This window comes from Aedes albopictus, chromosome 3, assembly GCF_035046485.1.
Source record: "Aedes albopictus strain Foshan chromosome 3, AalbF5, whole genome shotgun sequence".
In the NCBI taxonomy this organism is placed as follows: domain Eukaryota; kingdom Metazoa; phylum Arthropoda; class Insecta; order Diptera; family Culicidae; genus Aedes; species Aedes albopictus.
This window is the reverse complement of record NC_085138.1, coordinates 166,974,323-166,999,030: the sequence shown is the minus strand read 5'-3', so window position 1 is coordinate 166,999,030 and position 24,708 is coordinate 166,974,323. Positions and strand designations below refer to the sequence as shown.

Here is a 24,708-nt window from a genome sequence, read left to right as displayed (position 1 = left end):
AGCAATGTCGAGACATTTTAATTTTGAGTCTATTCTTTAATCAGAATCATGGAATGGCTGAGTGATTACTTCAGATTTTTTCAAAGATTTCTACAGAAATCTCTCCAGAAACTTTCCAAACCATTTTCTAACGCCAGGATTCTAAAATATAGGTGTTTGCACGGTGTGCAACATTTACAAGGTAATACATTCCAGAAATCTGGCAGATTTTGGATGACGCAATTCAAATCGTTCAAAGGCGTGAACAAATGGTCTAGTACCCCACATAAATTTGATTAACGTGAAAAGATGACGTCACATATTTTCGTCCAAAATTGATGTTTACATACAGGGGATACTCAAAAAAAACTGGGACAGGTAAAATTTTCACTTTTTAAAAAATGTTCATCTAGCTGTAACTTTTCGAAAAGAGCATCAAATATTCTCAAAATGTTACTGTAAGTTCATCAATTAGTTGTGTATCAGTGGTCCAATTTTGGAAAAGATCAGGCTATTCTACACGAAGTTAGAAAGATTCTAGAAAAAGGTATAATTATCCGATAGTCAACTTTGAGCTGTTATATCTCCGGATTCAATGAGCTGAATGCAATGAAATTTTGATCATTTTTGACTTATATAATGAGCTTTGAAAAACATTTGACTTAATTTGAAATTATTAATAGGTAAAAAAGTAATAGCGATTTCATTTATTCTATGTTCTTTTAGTAAATTTATCTATTTTTCATATGCATCTCATTGCTTTTTCAATTTAATGCCGGCCATTTGGTTGGTTTCCTTCGAAACATAAAGATATTCAAGTCAATTAGAGGGAATTTAAATGAACTATAATTACTATCTCGAATTTTGAAACAATGATGAAGTTTTGGATAAAATGATGTTGTATTAGAAAAATAATCTAATCGTTATAATTTTCTTTCGTGTGAAGAATTTTAAATTTAGTCAAAAGTTTTTAATAGCTCTTTATTTGAGCCATAACTGATCAAAATTTCATTGCATTCGGTTTGTTGAATCCGGAGATATAGCAGCTCAAAGTTGATTATCGGATATAATACCTTTTTCTAGAATCGTTCTATCTTCGTATAGAATAGCCCGATTTTTTTTTTTATTTTTTTTTCCAAAATTGATTCGGTCGTCGTCGTCGTCTATTTGACTGCTCATCTTCGTACGGGGCGATTTAGTGAGTTTTTGGTGGCAAAGTGTACAGGCCGCGTTTTCATTCGGTCGTCGTCGTCGTCTATTTGACTGTGCTCACCTTCGTGATTTTGGAGGCAAAGTGAAGAGGCCATTTTTTTTTCATTTGGGCCTGCCGCGTCGTCGTCGTCGCAGATTTGGCTGTGCTCATCTTCGTACGGGGCGGTTTAGAGTGTTTTTTGCGGCAAAGTGAAAAAGCCCCTTTTTTATTCGGACCGGCTGCGTCGTCGTCGTCGTCAATTTGAATGTCCACATCGTCGTACCCGTGTGTAGTTGTAGCGGTTCAGTGTGATTTCGGAGAAGAGGCCAGTTAGTGGAAGATGCTGTAGCACATACGCACTGGACACTTCGAAGGATGTTTATTGGTGAGCTCTTTCCATTTTATCATAATAATAATAATAATAATTAATGCTAAAGGATTTATACAATTCTGCTCTGGTTTTTGTGTATTTATCTAACAAATATTGAAAAGTTCGTCACGTCATGTGTCGGCGCTAGTTCCAAATGCACATTTAGTTGATAATAAATAATTTCCTTTAATTTTTTGCATGAACACAAAAATTTGAATGGTTCGTCATCTTCGGTGTCGACATTTGTAATATTTTAGTCCAAATGAATAAATGTTTGGACTCAAATAAAGGTTGCATGAATTTCTGGAAAAAGAGAGGGTCGGTAAAAGATAGACGGCAAACCATTCGGTAAGATCTTTCTGATTTATATATCACGTGTTATTTGGTTAATACTTGTGAATTGATCGCGTTCAGCATTGTCTCGCGCGGAAACGCAAACTACAGATGCGTCGGTGTTTAGCATTGTGTTCTCCTTAGTTGCGAATGAATAACTTATGTAGGGTGAGTTTTGAGGCACAAAAGATCGCGTTCGTCGTCCAAGGTTTAGAAGGGTATTTCTTCGCGAGCGTATTATTAATCGCGATTCAAAACATTACACTCGTTTACCACGACAAAATCCTTAACACATCTCCATTTCCCCTGTCCAAACTCCTAGTGATTTCTCGTAGTAACGCAGAGAATTCCTCGGTTATTGGCCTAAGCGAGAATCACGTCATCACTTCCTTCCCTATCCTCAATTGACCTGCATTCGGACGCGGCCGGCGCTGGTATTGCTTATTGAAAAGTATTGGGATTCCAGCATTTACACAATGAAGAGAAAGCTAATCCCAAGCATCATCTGTTGGTTCTTTGTGTAAATGCAGTTGTCCTTGCAATAACAGAGGAGCAACCGCGGGCGGTCAATCATGCTCTCATGCTCAATAGCCCGATTTTTTTTCCAAAATTGGACCACTGATACACAACTAGTTGATGAACTTACAGTAAATATTTGATGCCCCTTTCGAAAAGTTACAGCTAGTTGAACATTTTTTGTAATGAGAAAATTTTACCTGTCCCAGTTATTTTGAGTATCCCCTGTATGTAACTATAGCCTGCCTTGTGAAATTGTATGCCGTGGGTGTTTGAATATTTTTAAATGGCCGAATCTCTAACCAAAACCATCGTTGCTTTATATGCTGAGCTACTTTGCTGAAAACGGCACATTTCTAGCTCATTAAGATTTAGAGATATACACGTTTGCACCTTTTTGACACTAGGTGCCACCTAGCTGATAAATGACGAGCCGTAGACTGCATACTTAACTTGCTAAACAACTTTGCCGAAGATGGCATCATTTAATCTCATCAGGATTCTGAGAAGGAGGAATGGGGTTATTTTTCACACTAGCGGATAGTTTTTTTGTGAAATTCGGAAAGTTTTATCAAAATTTGTCAGAAATAAAAAAAAAGATTTAGACATTTTTTACTTTTTGAAGGTAGAGGTGTAACTATTTTCTTTCAGTTCAATGCCAGTTGCTCAATTGATAGATAACCAAGAGCAGTTATCAGTTATTTAAGTTATGTATTATTATTGTTACATTAAACGTATTTTTCGTGTAATAATCATAACACCGCACAGTGGGCGAATGGCCCAAAACGTGAACTTTTTTCAGCAGAACTTTTTTCAGCAGCTTTAAACGTGATTTTATCGGCATGGTGTCTTCGGATGAAAATTTTATAAAAATAGGGCGCGTCAAATGGCGTTTAGTTTTAGTTCGCAACTTTGCCACAGGCGACGCTGTAAAATCCAACTTTTTTGTTTGACTTTTTTTTCAATATGGTGTCTTCGGCAAACTTGTAGATATGCTCAATACAAATATCTTTGCCGAAGACACCAACCCTCTATCTCTACATTGCTTCAAGATACAGACGTATTTTATGAATGACCCCCCAAAAATCGTTTTATTCATATATCTCGAAGACGCGCAGTTTTAGAAAGTTGCAAAGTTCTACAAAGTTATGTAAAATGTCAAAAGAAACAACTTTGTAGAAGTGAATAGGGTTCTAAAATGGCAATAGGGTTAGTTATGGCTATTTTTTAGTTAAAAATAGCCGTTTTTCAAGGCTCAATAACTATATTGAATGCAAATGGATGCAAATCAAACCCCACTAGGTTCAATATGTATTACTATTAGTTGAATATCCTGATGTTTTCGGTTGTATCCTCGAGTATCCTTAGCAGGGGTTCTTAATCTTACCAGAGCATATTTTTGACGCTAAAACAATAATATCAGCTTTTGTATGTCATTTAGAACCCCATTATCTTCTGTGAAGTGGTAAATATTAACTATTCGCATAATTGTATGCTTTACTGCACCTACAAAAATCAATTATTATCGAATTATTATCATATTATTAAAAAAAAAAACACTGCATAGAAATGAGCTAAACCAGACGGTCATATGTATCCTAGTGATCTCACCTGCAAGCAAACTTTATTCGTGTGTTCAAAACATAAATGTAAATCTGGCTTTCGATTTGAATAGGTCGAATCAGGGTAGAAATCACAGTCAACATACGACCTATTCAAAACGAACGCCAGAAATATACATATTCTTTTTCAGCACGTATAGTAACCGAACAAACAGCAAGTCTAGAAAACCTGAAATCATTTGCGTTAGCATTGGTATCCATTTTCCCAACTTTCAAACATAGCTACTAATTGATTTGTGGAAATAAAAAGGAGCATTTTCAGCTATCGGAAACAACATGAATTTGAAAGGTGCCGAGCAAGCGGAAGAGTGTGTGTGTATTTATACGGGAAGCTCAATGAACACATGGTACAAGTAACTCTCGATTAAGCCAGTAGAAGGGTGAAATAGCTTCTCTAAATTAGTTCTAATATTTCAACACATACCCAAAACAACTTTCATGATTTTTGATTAGAGAAACCTTTACTTTTCATCAAAGATGTTGGGCATGAACATTTTGTACACAAAAGCTTATTTGCATTCATGCAGGATTTATTTAGATCATTCTCACAGCGATCGAAAAATCTCATGCCTGTTGGTGTTGACACTTTTAAGTGAATTAGAAAATTAGTAATTGGGTATTCGATATTAGAAACGTAGTGATTTAATATGATTTGACTTTCTGCTTGTTCGGTTACTTTACGTGCTGAAAATAATATGTGTATTTGCTTGCTGGTGAGATCACTTGGATACATATGACCGACTGGTTTAGCTCACTTCTATGCAGTGTTTTAAAATAATATGATAATAATTCGATAATAATTGATTTTTGTAGGCGCAATAAAGCATACAATTATGCGAATATTTTATTTTTATCACTTCACAGAAGATAATGGGGTTCTAAATGACATACAAAATCTGAAATTATTGTTTTAGCGTCAAAAATAGGCTCTAGTAAGATTAAGAACCCCTGCTAAGGATACTCGAGGATACAACCGAAAACATCAGGATATTCAACTAATAGTAATACATATTGAACCTAGTGGGGTTTGATTTACATCCACTTGCATTCAAGATAGTTATTGAGCCTTGAAAAACGGCTATTTTTAACTAAAAAATAGCCATAACTAACCCTATTCACTTCTACAAAGTTGTTTCTTTTGACATTTTACACAGCTTTGTAGAACATTGTAACTTTCTAAAACTGCGCGTTTTCGAAATATATGAATAAAACGATTTTTGGGAGGTCATTCATAAAATACGTCTGTATCTTGAAGCAATGTAGAGATAAAGTATTGAGCATTTTCGGCAACAAAACCAAGCAGAACCCGCAGGACGGAAGCGAAACGTTGAAGATTTTGATCCCGGAGCTGCTTTTACCCGGATATTCCTTCTACACCTGGCCGTCTGCTCAAGTTTTGGCGTGGTTTCTGTGGGAACGACGACTGTCCTTGCCGAACAAGCGGGTGCTGGAGCTGGGAGCTGGAACATCCCTGCCCGGAATAGTCGCAGCCAAGTGTGGTGCTCACGTAACACTGAGCGACTGCAGCACTCTACCGAAGACACTCCAGCACATACAGCGGTGCTGCCGGTTGAACAGTCTTACTCCCGGGAAGGACATCGAGGTGGTTGGATTGACGTGGGGACTGTTTTTGGATCAGATCTTTCAGCTGGGGCCGATTGACTTCATCATCGGATCGGACATTTTCTACGATCCGTCGGTTTTCGAGGACATCCTGGTTACGGTGTCGTTCCTGTTGGAAGCCAACCCTCAAGCGAGGTTTCTTGTTGCCTATCAGGAACGGAGCTCGGACTGGTGCATTGAAACGCTGCTGAAGAAGTGGGGCCTCCAGTGTAACATCGTAGATACGGAGCATCTGGGATCAGAGCTTGGCATCGATTCGCAAGAGTTGATGGGCAATCATACCATCCATCTGCTGGAAGTTACGAGGCGATCTTGAAATCCTTCGCTCAACTAAACTAAGAAAACTAGGATAGTTTCGTAAGAATCATGTCTTCCTCAGCAGGATTCAATGCTCTGGCACGCGGTGTTCAGAAGCTGTTCGTCGGTAATCTACCGTGGACGGTCAGCACCAAGGAGTTGCAGGTCTACTTTTCCAAGTATGGACATGTTCAATCATCGAACGTTATCTACGATAAGACGACCGGGTTGAGCCGTGGTTATGGGTTTATTGTGTTCAGTACCCGTGATGGGTACAGTAATGCTACCAATAAGGCTTACCATTCGCTGGAGGGCCGGGTGCTTGATGTTCAGCCGGCGTCGTCTTAAGATGTGCCTATGTTCAAAATATTGTTAGCATATCTACAACTTTGTCGAAGACACCATATTGAAAAAACGTTAAACAAAAAAGTTGGATTTTACTGCGCCGCCTGTGGCAAAGTTGCGAACTAAAACTAAACGCCATTCGACGCGCCCTATTTTTATAAAATTTTCATCCGAAGACACCATGCCGATAAAATCACGTTTAAAGACGCTACTGAAAAAAGTTCACGTTTTTGGCCATTCGTCCCACCGTGCACCGTTCCGGATTTCCAATTTCCTCTTCAACAGAATGATTTATAAAAAAAAAAACAAAATGTGTAAAATAAATTTATAAAATATAACCATCAATATTTTGCATTTTTTTTTTTAATTTGGAGAAGTAACTGTGAATTCTCTGCATTTATCACTCAAGCAGTTTAAACTACGATGTATGCAAATTATTTTTGAATTACAAAAAAAAAATAAAGTTATACGACACAATCAGTGAAGTACTAGATTTGTAGTAATGATCTGAATTTTTGTATGGTGAGAAGGTGAAAAGTTTCTGCAAGATTGTAATCTATTTCAACTTCATAGTTTTCAACTTGCTTATCATGTAGAATCTGCAAAATCGTACGTTTGAACACGAGTTCAAGTGTTAATTTCCAAAAAAAAAGTGTGATTTTAATGAAGTAATTTGCCAATTCTTATGAAGAAAATGTTTGAAAATTTATTAAATGCATCAATAATTAATTATCATTTTCATAAATGGCGTGACTTGGTTGATGTACATCAAAATAAGTGAAAGGACAAATGCAAAACTGCAAATGAAAAAATGGGGCTGGCAACAATTCAAGACTTGTACTGTAAAAAAAACAAAAACAAATCGATGAGTGCATAAATTAATTTGAAAATTAATGTATTTTTTTTTTGCACTGCATTGCGCTGGTCGTCGTTTGCAATAGGACACAATCGGTGAAGTTCTAGATTCGTAGTAATGGGCTGATTTTTGTATGGTGAGAAAGTGAATTCTCAGTTTCTGCAAGGAAATGATTGACTATATGAAATAAATAAATATATAAATAAATCGTGCAAAAAAAAACGTGGGTATTATGATTTCTTGCCTAATTCGATGCTGTTTGATCAAAACTTTGAGTAAACTGTGCAATTTAAGAAATGAAGAAAACAGCAAAACAGTTTTTCAAAGTTTTGCTCAAACAGCATCAAATTAGACAAGGAATCATAATACCCACGTTTTTTGCACTATTTATTTATTTATTTATTTCGTGTAGTCAATTATTTCCTTGCAGAAATTGAGAATTTACTTTCTCACCATACAAAAATCAGCTCATTACAACGAATCTAGTACTTCGCCGATTGTATCATATTGCAAATGATGACCAGTGCATTGCAATGCAAAGAAATACATTTTTTTATAAATTTATGCACTCTTCGATTTGTTTTTGTTTTTTTTTTTCTTTTTTTTACAGTACATGTCTTGAATTGTTACCAGCCCCATTTCTTCATTTTCAGTTTTGCATTTGTCCTATAACTTATTTTGATGTACATCAACCAAGTCACGCCATTTATGAAAATGATAATTTATTATTGATGCATTTAATAAATGTTCAAAAATTGTCTTCATAAGAATTGGCAAATTACTTCATCAATTCCACAATTTTTGAAAATTAACACTTAAAAAAGATGTACCAACATTGCGCACGAAAAATAATTTTGAATGGAGCCCAAATACCTCAAATTGAACTCGTGTTCAAACGTACAATTTTTCAGATGATTAGCGAGATGAATATTATGAAGTTGAAATAGATTAAGATACAAATTTTATTCCAATTCTCGAAACAAACACACCAAGCGGAAACACGATACTTCAAGGAAGGCTGCCTTGCGACTAGAATCACTTGTCATATACACCAAACACCAAAACGCGCGCATCCGTCCTCCACCGAGAGCCATTTGTGACTGAAATAATTGAAACCGCAATCATAACAGAGCAACGCGCGCGCGCCTCATCGCAAGGGTTAAGCACCGTGCCTTCCAGCATCCTAGTAGTACGTACTTATCGGTGCGCGGTGCGGCGCGGCGTAAGCTCGCTCACAGAAGAAACCTGATCCGGCCGTCGTCGTCGGTCAAAATTTACGGTTTCGTTCACTCTCGTTCTCGAGGCTCGAATTGTCGCGCGCGCGTTCGGTTACCTACATTGTACCTCGGTCGGGTATCTGTTTCTCTTCGCTGCGGCTAATACTTGTCACTTGCGTGCGTTGGAACATGTGGACGAGGCGGGGTGGCGCGGGGCAGGGTTCAAGTCAAGATTTTTTTTCCGACCACCTCTCGAGGACCTCCAGCGTCTAGTTTAGCAGATTGGCGTGGATGATGGATACGTGCGGCGGATAGGTACCCTTGCCTAGGAGAGGCTCGACCCCGAGAGGAGCCTTAACGAGAGAACGAGAGAGATTTAATTCCTTATAGTCGTGTGATCACGGGCGCTTGTGAATGCCCATTTTTCACTATAAAAGCTACCCGGCCTAGCCACAAATCGTCAGTCAACTCGCATTTAGCAAAGCAATCTCAACTAAGTCAACTTTTGTTATCTAGTTAACAAAACAACTCAAACTACCAAAATGTACAAGCTGGTGCGTATCAACTCTAATGTTTCAAAGGGATTGGGCTTTGTATTCGGAGTGTTCTGAACCTGAAGTGTCCTGGCGAAGATATTGAAAGTGCTAGTGATATTCGATGGACTGTTGAAAATTCTGAATGATCTCAGGGATAGTGTGATCTAGGAAACAGGAAACTGATTACCATTTGCATCCTCGTTACAGTTCGTTTTCTCGTGCTTGATCGCCGCTGCCGTCGCCGCCCCAGCCCCAGGAGTCGTCGTTGCCTCCCCAGTTGTGCACGCTGCTCCAGTTGCCGTTAGCCATTCGTCCTCGTAAGTACCCTGAAAGAAGTTGCGGAAGTTCAAGTCACTTCTAACGTCCAATTTCCCGCCTTCTCCACTAGGCACGTCGTGCACCACGCCCCAGTCGTCAAGCATGTTGCCGTTGCCCACCACACCCCAGTAGTTGCCGTGCACCACGCTCCAGTCGTCAAGGCCGTCCCAGTTGTCCATCACACTCCAGTCCTGGCCAAGACCGTCGTCGCTTCCCCGGTCGTGCACTCCGTCCACACCCCAGTTGTGCACTCTGTCCACCACGCCCCAGTCGTCCACCACACCCCAGTCCTGGCCAAGACCGTTGTTGCCGCCCCAGTTGTGCACTCCGTCCACCCAGTCCACGCTGTCCACTCCGTCCCAGTCGTCAAGAGCGTCGTCGTCCACCACTAAATCCCAATCCCCTCCCCCAAATATCCCACAAACAACCAACAATCCCACTGTAACCTGAGAAAAGCAAAGACTAGCAACGAATACTCCTCCTGAGAATACGGAATCCGAACGCACTACAAGGAACTGCAAGATAGATTTGTACATAGAAGATCACCCTCAGTCTCTGTAACTACAGTTTACCTTTTTCAAGATAGATAAACCATGTAAAGAACAGTTTGAGTCTAGTAGAACAATGCGAATCAAAGACATGCCAAGAATGAAAAAAAAAATGAATGACAACTCAAAATACACGCAACTTTGTTGAAAAAGTTTAACTTTCTATGTTTTATTTATTTACTTACCCTTGACAAGCTCGTTTATCCTCCTTGTTTCCTATTTGTGCCTTTTTTATTTTATAAAGAAGTTTTCAAAACTGTCAGCTTTAACCTTGGTCCTTGAGATGTATACGATCTACACTCTCATGAATACCTCGGTAGCCTTCATAGTATAGCTTGATATCTCCAAACAAGTTCATCATGTAGGAATCAAAACAGGTACATTTTTCGAGGTCAATGGATATACCTCCTTTTATGGTTATGTCGGAACTAAATTCTAACAGCGGATCTCAAACAACTAAATCTCTCGTATCCCCAAGAAGAGGAAAAACTCAAAACCTACCCGAGCATAAACGACTGATACATAACTGCAGCATATCAAAATCTGTCATCCTATCTAAACAAGGTATTGATTGTTTACCTCAAAAGAAGAAAATAGCTGTAGAATACCAAACTCAGGAATGTAATACCCATTACTTAGACCGTTCGCAATGCTGTTTTATTTTGTATGGCGAGTTTTAAAATTTTTAAAACTCGCCATACAAAGTAAAACAGCATTGCGAACGGCCTTACAACAATGGGGTATTAAGAAGCCCTGCATAACGGGTAAAACACCTAAAATAATGACTAAGTGTGTATTCTAGTTGTCCTTCTAACTTCAGCTAGATTGAGAAAATACTTCCCGAGTGTATGTTCTCCAAAAAGGTGCGACGCAAACTGCGCCTATTCTGGCATTCAGCGGCTGAGTAATGCCGTTTTTCTTTTTGAACCTGGGTTGGAACTGGATTGGCGGAAAATGTGTAAACAAACAAACGTCAAACAAACTCAAACAAACTTTAGTACAAGCGAAACCGAAGTCGGGTTGGGGTTGAAACTGTGATCTCATCCAGTTCCAACCCAGGTTGGAACTGGATCAAAAAGAAAAACGGCATAAGAAATGATGCATCACGCCCTGCTAAATCCAAGCTGGTAGCCCTATCAGCGTGGTCATCCCAGTGTTAGTTGGGACGCTAAACAGAACTGGCACGATGGCCCTCCGGTGAGACAGGTGGTGTTGACGTAAGTCCAATACGACTCGATACAATCGGCATTGATCCACGCGACAAAAAAGGACTACTATTGGAAACTTGGAACATGTACTAGCAAGTTACTTGGTTTCAAGATGTGACAGGATAATCTTCGATGAATTATCCGCAAATTCGACATTTGCCTACCTGCTACCAAAGCTGTGGCACCACCAATGAACTGGGTACAGGATTTGTTGTTGTTGTTGTTGTTGTTGTTGTTGTTGTTAGGCAAGATGCGACAACGTGTGATCGGGTGGCAGCCGTTTAACTACCATTTCTTCAAATACAGCGTCATCAACGTACTCGTGTGGGCTGGGAGACCTGATGACGAGAAAGAAGCGTTCTACGCGAAATAAGAGCAAACATACGATGGTTGCCCGCCGCGTGGCGTGAAAATCGTTGTCGCCGACATGAACGCACAGGTAGGAAGGGAGGAAATATACAAACCGGTAATCGGGCGAAACAGCCTGCACGCCGTATCGAATGATAACGGCCAGCGATGCGTAAACTTTATCGTCCGAAACACCTTCTTTCCCCGCAAAGATATCCACAAAGCCACCGGACTACCCAAACAGAAAAACAAATCGACCACGTTCTCATCGACGGTCAATTCTTCTCGGAAATAACCAGTGTCTGCAGATACCACAGATACAGATTCGGATCACTACTTAATCACTGTATGCATGCGCTCAAAACTATCGACAGTTATTACCACGCGTCAAAGTCGAACGCCGCGGATCAACATCGAGCGATTGCGGAACGTAGAAGTGGCTCAAGGCAACGCGCAGCAGTAAGCAGTGGCCCTACCAACGGAAGAGCAGTTTGACGCAGCTACACATCAAGAATAAAGGCCCCGACAGGCGCAAACTGTGCAGGCGCTGAAGGTCATAAGGCCCAAAGCTGCACGAGTCCGCCCATCTGCATGATCTGTACCGGGAAATCCTCGAACAACAGACATCCGATGGGTGGTCCAAGGTGCCCGGCCTTCAAGACAGCCGCAGTGAACAAAAAATCACAGTGCAGGTAACGCAGCCGAATCTGATCCACTGTGACGCGGCTCAGCAACTGCTTTGTCAGGCGGTTTCTGAGTGGGAGACGGATATCGCCATCATATCGGACCCATACCGAGTACCCGCCGGCAACGGCAACTGGGTTGCGGATGGGACCAGAAAAATGGCGGCGATATGGACGACGGGTAAATACCCCGTCCAGGAGTTGGTGTCAACTACCTATGAGGGCCGGTGGTAATAGCGGGTGACTTTAATACCTGGGCCGTGGAATGGGGAAGCCGTTTCACGAACCAGCGGGGTCAGATCCTGATAGAAACACTGGCCATCTTAGATGTCGACTTGGCTAATGTCGGTACCAAGAATACCTTTAGTCGAAACGGAGCGGAGTCAATTATTGACGTGACCTTTTGTAGTCCTGGCCTAACAAGTAGTTCGAACTGGAGAGTAGATGATGGCTACACTCACAGCGACCACCTGGCGGTTCGCTACAGTATCGACTACAACAACAGCAGACAGCGGATAAAAGAAGAGGCGGCTAGGCCAAGGCCAAGCCCTCGCAGGTGGAAGACATCATACTTCGACGAAGGGGTATTTAGGGAGGCACTCCGCCGTGAGCGAAACTTAATCGGTTTAGACGGCGACGAGCTGGTAGCGGTGCTCTCACGTGCGTGTGATGCGACCATGCCTAGGCGAGTCCACCCTAGAAATGGGAGGCCACCGAACTGGTGGACCGACGCGATTGCGGACCTGCGCCGCGCCTGCCTACGGGCTAGACGGCGGATGCAGCGAGCACTATCAGAGGAAGAGCGAAACGAACGGCGGGTGGTGCCGCTGCAAAAGCCGCGCTTAAGACCGAGATAAGAGCAAGCAAAAAGGCCTGCTTTGAGGGTCTCTGTCAGAGTGCCAATACGAACCCGTGGGGTGACGCCTACAGGGTCGTTATGGCCAAGACGAGAGGTGTGATGGCTCCTACAGAGCAATCTCCAGAGATGTTGGAAGGGATCATTGGAGGACTTTTTCCGCGTCATGATCCTAGTCCTTGGCCTCCTTTCGTAGGATAGCCGGGGACTGGGGCTGGCGATGAGGGGAGGATCACCGATGTGGAACTTGCGGGGATAGCTAAGTCCCTTAGCGTAGGTAAGGCCCCAGGTCGGGACGGAGTTCCGAACCTGGCCTTAAAAGTAGCTATTGCAGAGGCTCCCGAGATGTTCAGGTCTGCTATGCAGAAATGCCTGGACGAGGGAGTTTTCCCAGAAGCTTGGAAGAGGCAGAGCCTGGTACTATTGCCAAAGGCGGGGAAACCACCCGGAGACCCGTCGGCATATAGACCAATATGCTTGATTGACACGGCGGGAAAGGTGCTCGAAAAGATCATCCTCAATAGAATGTTGAGGTTCACCGAGGGCGAAAATGGTCTTTCGGGCAACCAGTATGGATTCCGGAAGGGGAGGTCCACCGTAGACGCTATCTTGTCGGTTACAAAAACTGCCGAGAAAGCACTCGAGCCTAAGAGGAGGGGAATTCGCTTTTGCGCGGTAGTGACTCTGGATGTAAGGAATGCGTTTAATAGCGCCAGCTGGTCTGCTAATGCCGATGCGCTCTTGCGTCTGGGGATACCGGAGTACCTGTACATGATTCTCGGAAGTTACTTTCTATGCTATGCTATGTTTTTACCGCAACAATTTCATTTTTCGATAACATTACATTGAGTCCTGATATCGTCAATATTTATTACATAATGTCAAACATTTGATACGCGTGTACAATAGCTTAGCTACAGATGAGTGTTCTGCTATACCTTGCTATAACAATCGCGAAAACAATATTTAGTTATTTACAGTTGCTCTATATTCAAGTAACCACAAGCATTATATCATTACATTAATTCAGTCGTATTATAGATTAGCTAATGCAAGATAACTTTTATTCTACATCTGTCAAGTAATGAAGCGTTTAATCTACATTATGAATGCATTGAAACATTATGGATTTTTGACAGATCGATAAAGTTCTATAGGGCCGTTGTTTAATGCATCATTGCATTACCATGTTAAAAGCTACAGGGGATAGACAAAATGATCGGGACAGGCAAAATTTTCACTTTTCAAAAAATGTCCAATTAGTTGTAACTTTTCGAAATGTGCATCAAATATTCTCAAATTTTCACTGTAAGTTGATCTACTAGTTGTGTATCAGTGTACAAAATTTGGAAAAGATGGGGCTATTCTGCACGAAGTTATAAGCATTTCAGAAAAAGGTAGAATTATCCGATAGCTAACTTTCAGCTGTTATATCTCCGGATTCAATGAACCGAATGCAATGAAATTTTGTCCATTTATGACTTATATAATGAGCTCTGAAAAACGTTTGACTCAACTTGAAATTATTAACGAGAGAAAAAATTACAGCGATTTCATTTTTTTATGAATTTTCAGTAAATTGGTCTATTTTTAATATACATCCCATTACTTTTTCAATGAATTGCCGCCTATGTTGTTACTTTCTTTCAAAACATATCTGTATCCAAGACAATCAGATGGAACTTAAATGAACTATAATTAGCATCTTAAATTTTGAAACGATGTTGAAATTTAAGAAAATTTGGTGTTTTATTAGAAAAATAATCTAATCGTTATAATTTTCTTCCGTGTTAAGAATTTTAAGTTATGTCAGAAGTTTTGCAAAGCTCATTATATAAGTCATAAACGGTCAAAATTTCATTGCATTCGGTTTATTGAATCCGGAGATATAACAGCTGAAATTTGGCTATCGGATAATTATACCTTTTCTTAGAATCTTTATAACTTCGTGCAGATTAGTTCGATCTTTTTCAAGTGTTTTCCACTGATACACAAATAGTTGATCAACTCACAGTGAAAATTTGAGAATATTTGATGCACTTTTCAAAAAGTTACAGCTATTTGAATTTTTTTTGAGAAGGGAAGATTTTGCCTGTCCCGATCATTTTGTCTATCCCCTGTATCTGGGATCCAGTAATGCAAGCATTTATAACTTCATATATGCATTTACTAAAGCTTGCATCGTTGTAAATAAAAAACCCTAAGCACGAAAAAAATCGGAAAATACTTCAAGAAACAAAACCGATCAAAACAAAAGAAAACCCAAGAGAAAACCAAAGCCAAGTTTTCATGGATTGCTGCGTCGCACTCAGATGATTATGCTCAGAAATTGCTGTATGAAAATTTATGTTATGTATGGTTTTTCGGTTTCTTACTGGGACATGAAGCAAACCAGGTATTGAGAGAACAAAAATGTTATGGGGTATTGGTTTCTTTATTAAACATAGTGCTCCCGATTTCATTATACCCAAAATAAAGGAATGAAGCGCGGTTTAAATTGTTCCTTATTATTGAATCTTTTTTTGTTAGAAGTGAGCACGTATGAAAACATCAAGAACAGAATCAATCGGTTCCGTAATTACTTGTTTTCGAATGGGATGGATTTGGGTGGGTAAGATAACTAATGGCATTCTAGCACAACTTTTTAGAGCTGCTGGAAACACAACTCAACAAGGCACGAGCTTAGTATACCTTACTTTATATTGCACATTTTTTCATGTGCAAATACATGGTAATCGTAGTACACAGCCCCAGCGTTAGCGCGTCCGGGTTTCATCGTGGTCCAGTCTCAGCAGTCTAGGTTCAATTCCCGAAATAGAAAAAAAACTCAACAGAACAAGAGAGCTGGAGGGAAATGGTATAAGAAGATTGTTTTTCTTTGTTTTTTCTTTAGTTACCTTAACCCTAAAAGGGATACCTGGGGTCCATTGGACCCCAGGTGCCTTTCAGAGCTCATCTTTGATGGAACACACTCAACGAGGTGACGAAACTGAGGCCATGAAGGTATCCCTTTTAGGGTTAAATACACTTTCTGTATGGTTTCATCACATTAGCTATAGTTGATTAACAGCTTATATATGGCACAAGCCTTTTATATACTTTAGCAATGTCTACAGTAAAGCATGCTCTATATCAACAATAGTAGCGCCACTTTCGACTTGAAACCTACTTTAATGGTGCCTATACGACAAAACAACTTTATATTGCATATCATATAATGCACTATAAAGTGAATTTAATGTTCCATATACAGCTCCATGGTTACTTGGGTAGGGTTCAACAGGACGTTCTGGGCGCGCAAAAGGTGTATGGGCCACAGCCGCCTCTCAGTGGATAAAAAATCTTCAAGTGAATTAAAATCATGAACATAAATGAACGGGGTAAATTTGAGTACAAAACATAAAAGATAAATTACATATTTCTCACAAACTCAAAGGCAAAGAAATACTAAAGAGTCCATAGTCTAAGCAAAATTAACCATCAAAGCAATAATGTTCCAAATTACTGTACACCGGTACAAAATCTTCAAATATGGAACTAAGTTCCAACACCGGTTCCCAGACAACTAAATCACACGTATCCCCGAGAAGAGGAAAAGCTCAATATCCGAGCATAACAGGTTAACTGGATACATAACTGGTATCATACCAAAACAATGTTATTAATTGCTTATCCTGATATTGAAAACAGCTGATTTCAGTATAGTGCAATTATTGAGTTACCGACAAAAAACACCTCAACGAATTACTCGTGTAGTATTAAGATATTATTCAATTATTTAAAAAAGCACTACACTCCGATCTTATTTTCCGTCCGCAAACCAAATTGGACGTGAAAATATCCTAGCACTTAAATATTTTCGTCAAAATACAAATACACTTAAACCTTTTTTAGAGTAGTGAAGGAGATGTCAGAGGCCTATCAAAGAGATCTTAAGGGGTTCCAGGGATGTTCAAGTGGGTCAGGGTATGCAGAGGCATTTCACGGAGTACCAGGAGGTTTCATGGGCGTTTAAGGGAGTCTAAATGTCTCAAGGGGTGTCAGGGAGCTCCACGGAGTCTCTAGGGCGCTTCAGGGGGTCTCAGGGATGATCCAAAAAGTCTCAGGCATTACGCAGGCGTTTCCGGGGGTTTATGAGGATCTCTGATGCGAAATATGGGATCCAAGGAGGTATGAGCGGGATTTTTTGAAAAGTTTCAGAGTGTTTGCGATGGTTTCTATGGGTCTCAGGATGAATGGGGCCCGATGGGGTATTAGGAGGATTTTGAATGAATTTCAGGAAGCTTCAGAGAACTTTTGGAAGGTTTCAGGGGCCTACGGAGACGTTCAGAGGATTTTCAGATACTCCTTCACAAAACTTTTGAAACCCTTTTAAACACTCCTCCTTAATCCCATGGAAATTCCCTAGAAATTTCCGTAATCCATTTGAAGCGCCTCTTTGATTTAAACGAATTCCTGGAACCCTCCTAAAAAGAGCTTGACCTAAAATGCCTTGAAATGTCCCTAAAACCACTGTAAAGCCATTCAAACACCCTTGAAATCATCACCCGCAGAATTTTGCATTGTTATCAAGTGACTAGCTGTCCCGGCAAACTTTGTATTGCCATTTGTGGTTGTGGTGGTTTGACAACTGTTGGGTGCATTGTAGCACGGCACTCTAGATTGGTTTAATTTCGATCCTATTGATATCCTTCCCAGCTCATGAAAAATCAGTACTTTATTATTATTTTTATGTTTCTAGCTGATTTTCGAAACTTTTTGTACATATAAACACAGCCACCACGAATGCGAACCGAACCGTTCAAGGGTCATGCTGATCGGTCCATCGGTTCTTGAGTTTTGTTGCCTCAAAGGAACATCAATCTCATTTTTATATATATAGATATCACTAGTTTACAGCATTTTTGAACTCGGTAAGCTGATGGTCTTTTTTGGTGTAAAATCATGCCCTGAGTTCGAAAACGCGAAGGAAAAAAATTACAGTAGAGGGAACGTTCAAAAATTACGTCCAACATTTGGGGGGGGGGGTCCAGAAAAGTGTGACAGCACGTGTATTGAGTATAGGAAAATTGCGTGACAGAGGGGGGAGGGGGGTCTAGAAATCCCGAAAAACGATGGACGTAATATTTGAATCTTTCCAGAGCGGAATTTTTTTCGACTTTCCATACAAGGTTGATGATTTGAAATCGATTTTTGTTCTATTTTTAAGTAAAGTCGCTCACTTCAAACATCTCATTCTCCGTAATCAATGCTCCGATTGATCTGAATTTTTTACTGTAATTCGCATACATATGATATGTCAAATTAACGTTGAGAAAGAATTTTTAAGTTGGTTTTGTCTTATTGAAAAAAATACATTTCTTCAAAAATTTTTGGGAATTTTGCTAAAATTTAAGAAGATCGTCCCTAAAACACGCCAATATCTTGAATTTCATCAATCTGACGCAAAACCTGTGTTCAGATGATCGAATGGTATTGTATTCAGCTTTTAATTTATGGAAAAAGATTTAAAATTGGTTGAACAAAACGCAAGATATTTGAATATTAGTAAATTACATAGTTTGAAAAGTTGCAAAACTCGATATTGAGCTAAAACTCAAAAACTGTTCTACTTAAAATTTTTTGTAGGTTGGTTACGAAATCAGCACTAAATTGTGCTTCAAAAATTTTGGTCGTTGACAGAAGTTCACGACTTTCGTTTTATTTTGTAAACTTGTGTGTCCTGCACGCCACTATTCAGTAAAACCATAATATTTAAGTGAAGAAATAGCCGATTTTGATTGAAATATTTAGAATTCATTGCAAGGTAGCAGATATGATAGGCCAGTAAAGTTGGAATACTTGTCATGGCCAATGCGGTGTTTTGAGAAAGATATGGTAGTGAAGGTATTTTGGCCCACCTAAGGAGTTTTATGATATTTGTCATATAATTTTAACTAAACCTTAGTAAATTTTTATTGGAATACGAAAAATATTCAACTATGTATTGACCTTATTCAAATATGCTGTTCAGTATAAAAAAATTAAGAAAATGTTTTCATTTACAATGAAACTCACTGCAAACAAAAACAAAACAACAACAAAAAGGATGGCAAATTTGTAGTCAGCTTTGAAGAGATATTATATTTTACAAATGAACCTATCCTATATTTCATGTGGATGTAGTTAGGGCCTTGCTAGAATTCAAAATAAACTGTTGTTAAGCTCGGTGGAGCGATAATATTTACTAAAATGGTGTCCAAGGAAGGTAAAAAAAAAATATGTGCAACATAATCAGTTGCAGACATATTTTGGCTCACCTGTCAGATTCAACTCTCCAGTTCCTTCTAAGGGAGAAAACATTCATGCTAACATAATGTACTCTCAAAACAGATAAATAGAATACGTTGGGGCCTCCCGCGGCACGGTTTGTTATACATTTATTTTATAATGAGATTGTTATGGGTTCGATTTGTGTCCTACCTAACAACTTTTCGCCAAGTTGAAAATTACAGGTGTTCAGTCATCCAGCTTAGAACAGTTTTCCTTTTCGGCAATTGGTTAATAACTGAGACAATGTGTTATCAAATGCAAGTTTGACATATTACGTACCGTTGAAATTAATTCATTTTTGATGCCCTTTCACTGATTAAAATATGTATGGAATGCCCTTATATTTAGCAAAATCACTAGACCTTCACACTTCCTTTGAAGTGTTACGTAATTTATGCATGGTGTCTGACGTCATGCAACAGTTAACCTTCACGTACCGTCGTTGGGGGTGAGAATGGGTCAAAAAAGGATACCCAAGGATTAATTGTTAAATAACAAATGCAATAGAAGTCGGAATAACTTTTTATTCTGTATGTATACTCTTCTATGTGGTAATGATAGTTTAGCAAAAAAGTATCTTATTATATGAATTACTTACTAAACTACAAATGATTGAAAATTGACTCGATCTCACCCCTTAGAGGGGGTGAGAGAATGGGTCAAAGTATTCGAAGTCGCCTATCTAAGAATATAAGTTAATTTTATTGATCATATCTAGTAAATATATTTAAAATACAATGTAACCATGACGAATAAAAACTCAGGTAATTTTAAAAGATAATAAATCCACCTAAAAGGGCTAATACAACCGAAAAAATTGTTGAAATTTGATAAAATAACGTTTGTATGTTGTATCGCCATTTTAGCCACCATAGTCATCCTCATTTAAAGTTTCAACTTCCAGGAGAGGAGGGAGAAGATTACAATGAGGGAGGGACGCATTGAAAGATTGATTGAAAAAAACATGATATTTTTAGTATGCTGCATAAGAACCGTTTAACCAAACCCTCCGTTATAAATTCTTATTACATGATCATTGGCCTCTCAAGAGATTTTAGAGCATCGTTCAAATATTATGTTACACAACATTTCACACTATTAAACCCTCTCTCGCAATAACATTGAAACGAATATGCAGTACACTAAAGGCTAGATGATGATTAGAGGAGCTATCCAAACGCATGGGTGTATTTTTATAAATGATTTTAGGCACTAAACGTATGAACACACTCGCTTGACACTTCTTCGACATATTTTCGAAAAAAGCGTGTTTTTATGAAGATACGGTAAACATGGCACGACTTTAAAGTCAAATGGGGACTGGATAACAAGTTGAATTTTTAGTTTAAGGTTATGTGCACTCGATAACTTGCTTGACCCAATCTCACCCCCATTCTTAATATTTAGACATAGGGTCGAAAATATTGATTTTTTAAATAAAAAGTGCATTGACAGCCCACTTTTTTCATTGCATCAACCAGGTAATACCTACAGCTAACTACTTATAAGAAAATTTACGGTTATGTGCTTATGTGGAGCATTGCGAAGGAGAATTTTTTTCAGGGTGATTTACTAGTAGTTTCATCACATAAGTTTAGCCACAAATTTAACAAAAAAATATTATTGCTAAACATCTTATTCTGCATCATGACGTTTAAAAACATCTCCTCTTTGGAATAATATAAAGTTTTCAATATAAATTAGCGATAGTTGATGAGTTATTTCAAATTTTATGTTTCTCCGTTTTGACCCAATCTCACCCCCCATATCCATTGTCACCCCCATCGACGGTACCCGAGCCCCGAAAACTCATTTTCAAAATGCTGGCATTTCGTCAATTTTTATCCGATTTTTTTAAGTCGCCCTCAATCGATTATAAATTGGTGCTCGTTTATTATACTCAAGTGGCCATGCAATATCCGGAACCATTCCGGGGATATTCCGGATTGTGCTGGGGTCAGGGCGTTGCCAATTTTTTTTTATCTGTATTATCGAAATTTTTAGCCCTAGGCTAGTTCATCTCGGAACCCACGCTTTACTTCCCTTCCGAAGGAAGAACTCACATTTTGCGAGTTTGTCGGGAGTCGGATTCGATCCCAGGTCCTCGGGGTTTCCAAAATGGCTTAAAGTGATTATTTCGTGTGTTATTGTATTTGAACCATTGATTTTCAGCGTAATTTTTGTTGCAAACAGCGAAACACAGCTGCGATAACCAGATTAAAATAAGTTGACCTATCCGGATTCCCGTGACAGGTTCCATGGGGCCTCTTAGGGGACACACAACCTAAACATGCCGTGAGGCATATCAATCTTCATGATTTCGAATGACTGAGTCAGAAACGACTGAAGTCTGTATCAACTAATATGGCCACCCCGGAACAACTAGCACAGGTTCCACGGGGGTGTCACCGGGAACATTTCTGGTTTGCAACCAAAACATGCCATGCGACGTATCAATCTTCATGATTTCGAGAGAATGGGGCAGAAAAAATGACTGAAGTATGTATCAATTGATGCAGCGCTCCAGAACACCTGGAACAGGTTCCGTGGGGGCACAATAACACACAAAATAATTACTTTAAGCCATTTGGCAAAAAAATACCCTTCCCCCACCCCCTGACCCCAGTACATTTCGGAATATCTCCGGAATTGTTCCGGATATTACATGGCCACGCCAGTATAATAAACTTACACCAATTTATGATCGATTGAGGGTGACTTCAAAAAAATCGGATGAAAATTGACGAAATGCCAGCATTTTGAAAATATGTTGTCGGAATACGTGATCTAGGTTTCTACAAAAAATCCATATATAGCATAGCATAGTGTAGCTGACCATACACATCTTGGAATGGCTGTCAATAGAAACGTTTAATGCACCAGAAGAATAGCCTGGGAGTTGGCTACCCTTCATCGAACGACCTGGTCAGGTCCTTACGATCAACGGGGATGGGAAGGAATTGTTGATTATAGGGGTAGGCGGGGCAGAATGGACACCCTCAATATTTTGAAATACAGTCAGGTTTTTTTACGCGGGGGATACGTACCGCGTAAAAAAAACTCAGTTCAAAATTCGAAAAACCGCGTAAAAAAAGTCTCACCATTTCTCGACGAATCATGCAAAAATAAGATGATGATTTTTTTTTGTATGGAGTTTTCATTTACGCGGCCGCGTAAATGAAAACCGCGTAAAAAAAGACCTGACTGTATGCGAACTTTTTTGAACTTTTAATGAATGGAGAATCTAGTCCATTTGTCTAAAACGTATTTTCAGGAAAGAAACATTCGAAATTAAAATTATACTTGATTTTACACGAAAAAGTTGCGTCCTCCGTTTTTTGTGCATGGAAATTATAATTTTCACACCATCTGACATAAGATTTAGTGATAAATTTATTGCAGGTCGATCAAAACCTGATATTTCTAGAACACATGCAAGTAGTTTTGCTGTATCTACATGCTTAACATGTTTATATTTTCTTCTTTAATATATCAAAAATCAAGTTTGGAAATATCTTCTGCTGCCGGGGCAAAATGGACACTCACCTTTTTGAAAGAAGCGACAAGGGAAATATATAACCTAACTCACAAACCAACAAAATTCTTCGATTTCAGTATATTTTCGGTTAAATGTTCACTATAGTAGACATAGGGTGAATCAAATTGGTCAAAAAACGACAGTGGAAAATAGTTGTTCTAGGCACAGCTGTACATGCCGACAAAAACGAAGCTTTATCCAAAACATCCTGAATTTAAATCAACTGAACAAAAATGAACTAGTTCGGCGTATTATTCATCCATAATAGTTGTTTTGTAATGAAATGACTTTATAGGTGTAAATAATGTACGAAATTCGAAAAAGTCTCATGGTGTCCATTCTGCCCCGTATGCTTGAAGACGATCATGAAAAACTAACATTTTTTGAAGTGGATAAATCATTTTTCTTCGTGAGCATTCTTAAGCAATAGATGCTAAATAGACTTTAAAAGGATACATGTATCAAAAAACTAAACTTTTTTGACATCTTGCCAGGTAAAGTTGGCGAAAACCTTAGGGTGTCCATATTGCCCCGCCTACCCCTATATCTACTTTAGTTGATGTGCAAGAACTTGGTCCACCTTCATACATAGATATATGGAGTTGAAATTTGGATAGGAATTTATGGGATGCCTTCCTTGGCGAAACATCAGTCATTTGTAACATTTGGAAATATTCCAGGGTATTAAAATTTTTTAATTACCTGAATCAATCTGGTGAGCCTGGAAAAAATCCACAAAAATTCCATAAATGATGATTTTTTTAGAAGCTGAAATCACTTCTGGAATACGAATATAAAAACATTCTTAACATTCGGGATACATTGTAAATGTCATTTTTACTTGCAATTATTCTGCAAACATGGAATCAAAATCTTGGGATATGTTCCTTAACTGGCTGCAGCCATAGCCTTGGCCAGACCACAGACAAACAGACGTATCACTCTTCAAAACAGTTTGGCACATGCATTTAACGATCAATTCAAATTTCATTTGATTTCCGCGATCCTTCCACCAGAGGCGCTAGTGTTCGATCGCTTTGACATTTGCCAGTGTACACGTTGCTGAATGATACAAATGAAAATTACAGGCGTGTTAGACAAACGTCAAATCGAAATCCATCATGGCCGACAGTGTCTCGCGCGGTTATACCAACAGGTGGCAGTGTGCTCATGAAAAAAACACCGAGCGAAGGTTTTTGATGAATTTCCTCTAAGAGTTACATCTGTTTGTCTGTGGCCAGACTAAGCAATTTTAACAGTCCGTGTAGCTGCCGGCTTAGAATAGCACTACGGACCACCTGTTCCGGGGGTAAAAGTCCACCAAACAGGTAACCCCAATCCAAGGTGTCAGGCGACCCGTGCTGAGGGATGAATGGTTGAGGGGGTTTAAAACATGCTCGATCTTTAACGGAGCCCGTAGCGTGGGTAGATCGCCTTTTTGGGTTGCGTTGCGGTGTTAGATCTACCAAACCGAAATCTAGTGTCGTCCTATTTTTCAATTTTGGAATATGTGTTCTGATAATTATAGGCATTATAGTATTTAGTCCTTGCTACTGGTGTTGTGATGACTTCCAGTCTTTGAATAAAACTAAGTTTACCAACTTTACTTTGCATATAGTTAAAAACCTCACCATCTGAGGCTAAACTCAATGCAAAGGAAATCAAATTGGGTTAGGGATCCATGTATGTACTAACTCTTCGAAGACTGGAAAGTGCTAGTACGCAAGGAACATACTAGAATCCTTATTACTGAACACATGTCCCATTATTGGAATGATATTGCTGCTAATGTTAAAACCCGGGTCCTAAACCTGGGGAGAATTTAGCAGTAAAACAAGGGTGATGCTAGGTTTCCGATGCATGGCCAATATCAGTACTCTTGTTTTGTTTTCTAAGAAAACAAAACAAAAACTGTATCAAAATCGATACTTTATTGCCCCTCAATGGCAATTGAGTAATGCGACATGCACTACACTAAGGATACGGGTAATGTCACAATAGATCTAAAAAC

At 39.3% G+C, this 24,708-nt stretch overlaps 3 protein-coding genes across 3 annotated transcripts; all 3 read left to right on the top strand.

The window, feature by feature from the left end:
* Positions 1 to 5,246: 5,246 nt before the first annotated feature.
* On the top strand, positions 5,247 to 5,951 carry LOC134290438 (histone-arginine methyltransferase METTL23-like; the record flags this gene model as incomplete). Its single annotated transcript, XM_062857584.1, has 1 exon — positions 5,247 to 5,951. A coding segment is annotated over one exon (705 nt), but the record flags the coding sequence as incomplete, so codon positions are not given.
* A 50-nt stretch (positions 5,952 to 6,001) lies between these two features.
* On the top strand, positions 6,002 to 6,335 carry LOC134290013 (SRA stem-loop-interacting RNA-binding protein, mitochondrial-like). The gene has a single exon (XM_062856931.1). It carries the CDS (start codon positions 6,002 to 6,004, stop codon positions 6,278 to 6,280), a length of 279 nt encoding a protein of 92 aa, XP_062712915.1. The 3' UTR covers positions 6,281 to 6,335.
* Positions 6,336 to 8,761: 2,426 nt separating this feature from the next.
* On the top strand, positions 8,762 to 9,910 carry LOC115257070 (A-kinase anchor protein 14). The gene is made up of 3 exons (XM_029856364.2): positions 8,762 to 8,904; positions 9,094 to 9,203; positions 9,275 to 9,910. The coding sequence occupies exons 1-3, from the start codon at positions 8,893 to 8,895 to the stop codon at positions 9,594 to 9,596; spliced, it is 444 nt and encodes a 147-aa protein (XP_029712224.1). The 5' UTR covers positions 8,762 to 8,892; the 3' UTR covers positions 9,597 to 9,910.
* Positions 9,911 to 24,708: the final 14,798 nt, after the last annotated feature.